Source organism: Poecilia latipinna, unplaced genomic scaffold, assembly GCF_001443285.1.
Source record: "Poecilia latipinna isolate Pla-1442-1.1 unplaced genomic scaffold, P_latipinna-1.0 Scaffold18, whole genome shotgun sequence".
Taxonomy (NCBI): Eukaryota; Metazoa; Chordata; class Actinopteri; order Cyprinodontiformes; family Poeciliidae; genus Poecilia; species Poecilia latipinna.
Genome location: NW_015112634.1, coordinates 196,946 through 199,396, shown reverse-complemented (window position 1 = coordinate 199,396; position 2,451 = coordinate 196,946). Strand labels below are relative to the sequence as shown.

Here is a 2,451-nt window from a genome sequence, read left to right as displayed (position 1 = left end):
TATCCCCCACTTTAGCAGAGCCTTGCTTTTAAAGAGTCCCCTCCCCATCCACCACCTCACTCAACAGTGCTGCCCTGGCCCATCTCCCCTTCTCTTGACTCCCATTCCCTTTTTTCAGTGCCGCATACTAGCGCACACATTTAACAGGTGATCATGCCCATATGATGTATATCACTCTGGAGTTCATTGTTTCTGGCAGATTCTGGGATTAAAGTTCCCAAAAGGGTAGGTGAAATTGTTCAAATAATATGCATTTTTCACAATCGCATCGAGGAAAGTGCGATTCCAAATTTGCCTCCTGATGATTTGTGTTGTACCAGGTGAACATTTCGGTCGTTTCCTTATATGGGTTACTGATGTGGAATGGTTAGAAAGTGAAACACTGAGCCAGAAGTGATCTGCCAAACAATAAAAACTCAAAATGCATGTTTCTCCTGCTTGTTTATGGAACTCTGGCTTTCATATGTAACTCGCTGCCAAGATCATGTCAGAATGGCAACGCTGCTGCAGCTATATTTCTTTTTTCTTATTTATTTATTTTATTGGCAGTAAAGTTTATAGGTGTAGGGTAAAATCCAAGGTGGCCCCTAGCCTTAACTAATGTGCTTAGTCCTTTGACACTCCCCCCACCCCCACGTCTCAACGCGTTTTCATGTTCGTTTTCTATTCGAACAGCGAGTGGAAACATCCCAGCCCTGCAGAGGGATAAAGATAACACAAACGTAAACGCTGATGTGCAGAAGCTACAGCAACAGCTTCAAGACATCAAGGAACAGGTGAGAACAAAAACATGATGTGGATAATTAACTTTACAATAAAAAAACGAAACTGCAGCCCACATGCTGTAAAATTTCCCCTAGGCTCACAGAGCCTTCTAAAAATATTCATGCCCTTTGATCTTTTCCCTGTAAAAAGTGTTTTTGTGCAAACCACATCCTTGTCTATTTGAACCAAAGTACATGTGGACCAAATCCATATTTATACCTTAAAAATGTTTTTTCGATTCCTTTTGAGGATATTAAAATACATAAAAACTTATATTATGTGTTTAGTTGTCTGTTCTTTGGCTAATGCTGAGCAGCTTACTACTTAATAGTTTTTTTTATGACTTACTACATTAGGATTATTGTCCCACTGCTATATTATGGATTTTTATTAGAAAGAACCAAATGCTTTAAAAAAAAAGTTTTCTGTGGACTTTTCTTTGAGTATTTTCCAAATATTTGTATGAGTTTGAGATGCATCACCATGACAACCCTAGTAAGGGTTATGAACACTTTTGTGAGTCATTTTATGTCCTTACTTGAATTAGGCCGTAAAATGATCCCAGCATAACAATAAACGCGGGTATCTCCTTCCTCCAGACGATGTGTCCGGTGTGTCTGGACCGACTGAAGAACATGATCTTCATGTGCGGCCACGGCACCTGCCAACTGTGCGGAGACCGAATGAGCGAGTGCCCAATCTGCCGCAAAGCCATCGAGCGCCGGATCCTCCTCTACTAGGTCTCCTCTTCCTCCTATTTAACGATGACAACTCCCACAAACGGCACAGCCACTCCAGCTGCTGCCGAGTCAGCCAGCCACGTCTTAACTCTTCTCTGCAAATGCTGTTTGTTGATTTGACTGTGTGTTCAGATGGAAGTTCTGTTACAAAGATAAAAACGTATGAACTGATCAGTCTGGCTGTTATTGTCTTTGTTTGTCTCTAGTGCAGCCGGACAGACGCTCATCCTGCAGGAATCATATTCTTCTTCCACTGTCTTCTCCTCCATGTAGTTTTCTGTGTTTTGTTTTTTGTTTTTTTTTCCCTTGGTTTTTAATTATGTTCAAATGACTGAAGTTCAGGTTCAGCTGAATCCTCCTCTGCATTTTTCCAAAGACCAACTTAGGCTAAATTCACAGCCGTTGACAAGAGGAGGTTTGTCTTATTGCTTTTTGGCGTAAAGTTCTCATGCATGCGTCACAGTCTGTGACAGCTGCTGTCAAGTTTGACTGTATTTTTAAAATCTTTATGCAAATGTATTATCAGAAGCTCCAGATTTGGACTTAATTTTCTCATGTCAGTATGAAAAGTTCGAGGCATGTTGTTCTGTCGGTCTTTCAGCTGGAGTTGATGCTTTATACCCCGACTGTCCTCCCAGCAGGAGACCAAATGGTTGGCAGTTTTGCACTAGAAAATCTGAAAAGAACCTGTAGGTCCACTTCAGCTCAGTGACAGAACAGAACGTGGACATTTTAATCTGACCGCCTGCAGGTAGCACACTACACCCTGACCTTTGTTTACCGAGCTGTAACGACGACAGTGTTGCAACGCACTTTCGAGTTTTGCTTTGTGGACTTAAACACACCGACCTATTCAGCTTTCTGTCCTGTGAGCAGCCTGTGTTGTAACCGTTTTGCACACAAATGTGACGCAAACTTATCTGGAGAACAAGCACCCTGACGTAAC

At 41.9% G+C, this 2,451-nt stretch overlaps 1 protein-coding gene across 1 annotated transcript in view; it reads left to right on the top strand.

Annotated features, from left to right (window-relative positions):
- Window positions 1–1,679, top strand: part of LOC106948581 (E3 ubiquitin-protein ligase mib1-like) — a 12,394-nt gene extending 10,715 nt beyond the window's left edge. The window contains exons 9-10 of the mRNA XM_015034335.1: window positions 676–776; window positions 1,365–1,679. Coding sequence (XP_014889821.1) covers window positions 676–776; window positions 1,365–1,505 — 242 coding nt within the window. The 3' untranslated portion in view covers window positions 1,506–1,679. The remainder of the gene's footprint in view (window positions 1–675; window positions 777–1,364) is intronic.
- The last annotated feature ends 772 nt before the right edge of the window (window positions 1,680–2,451 follow it).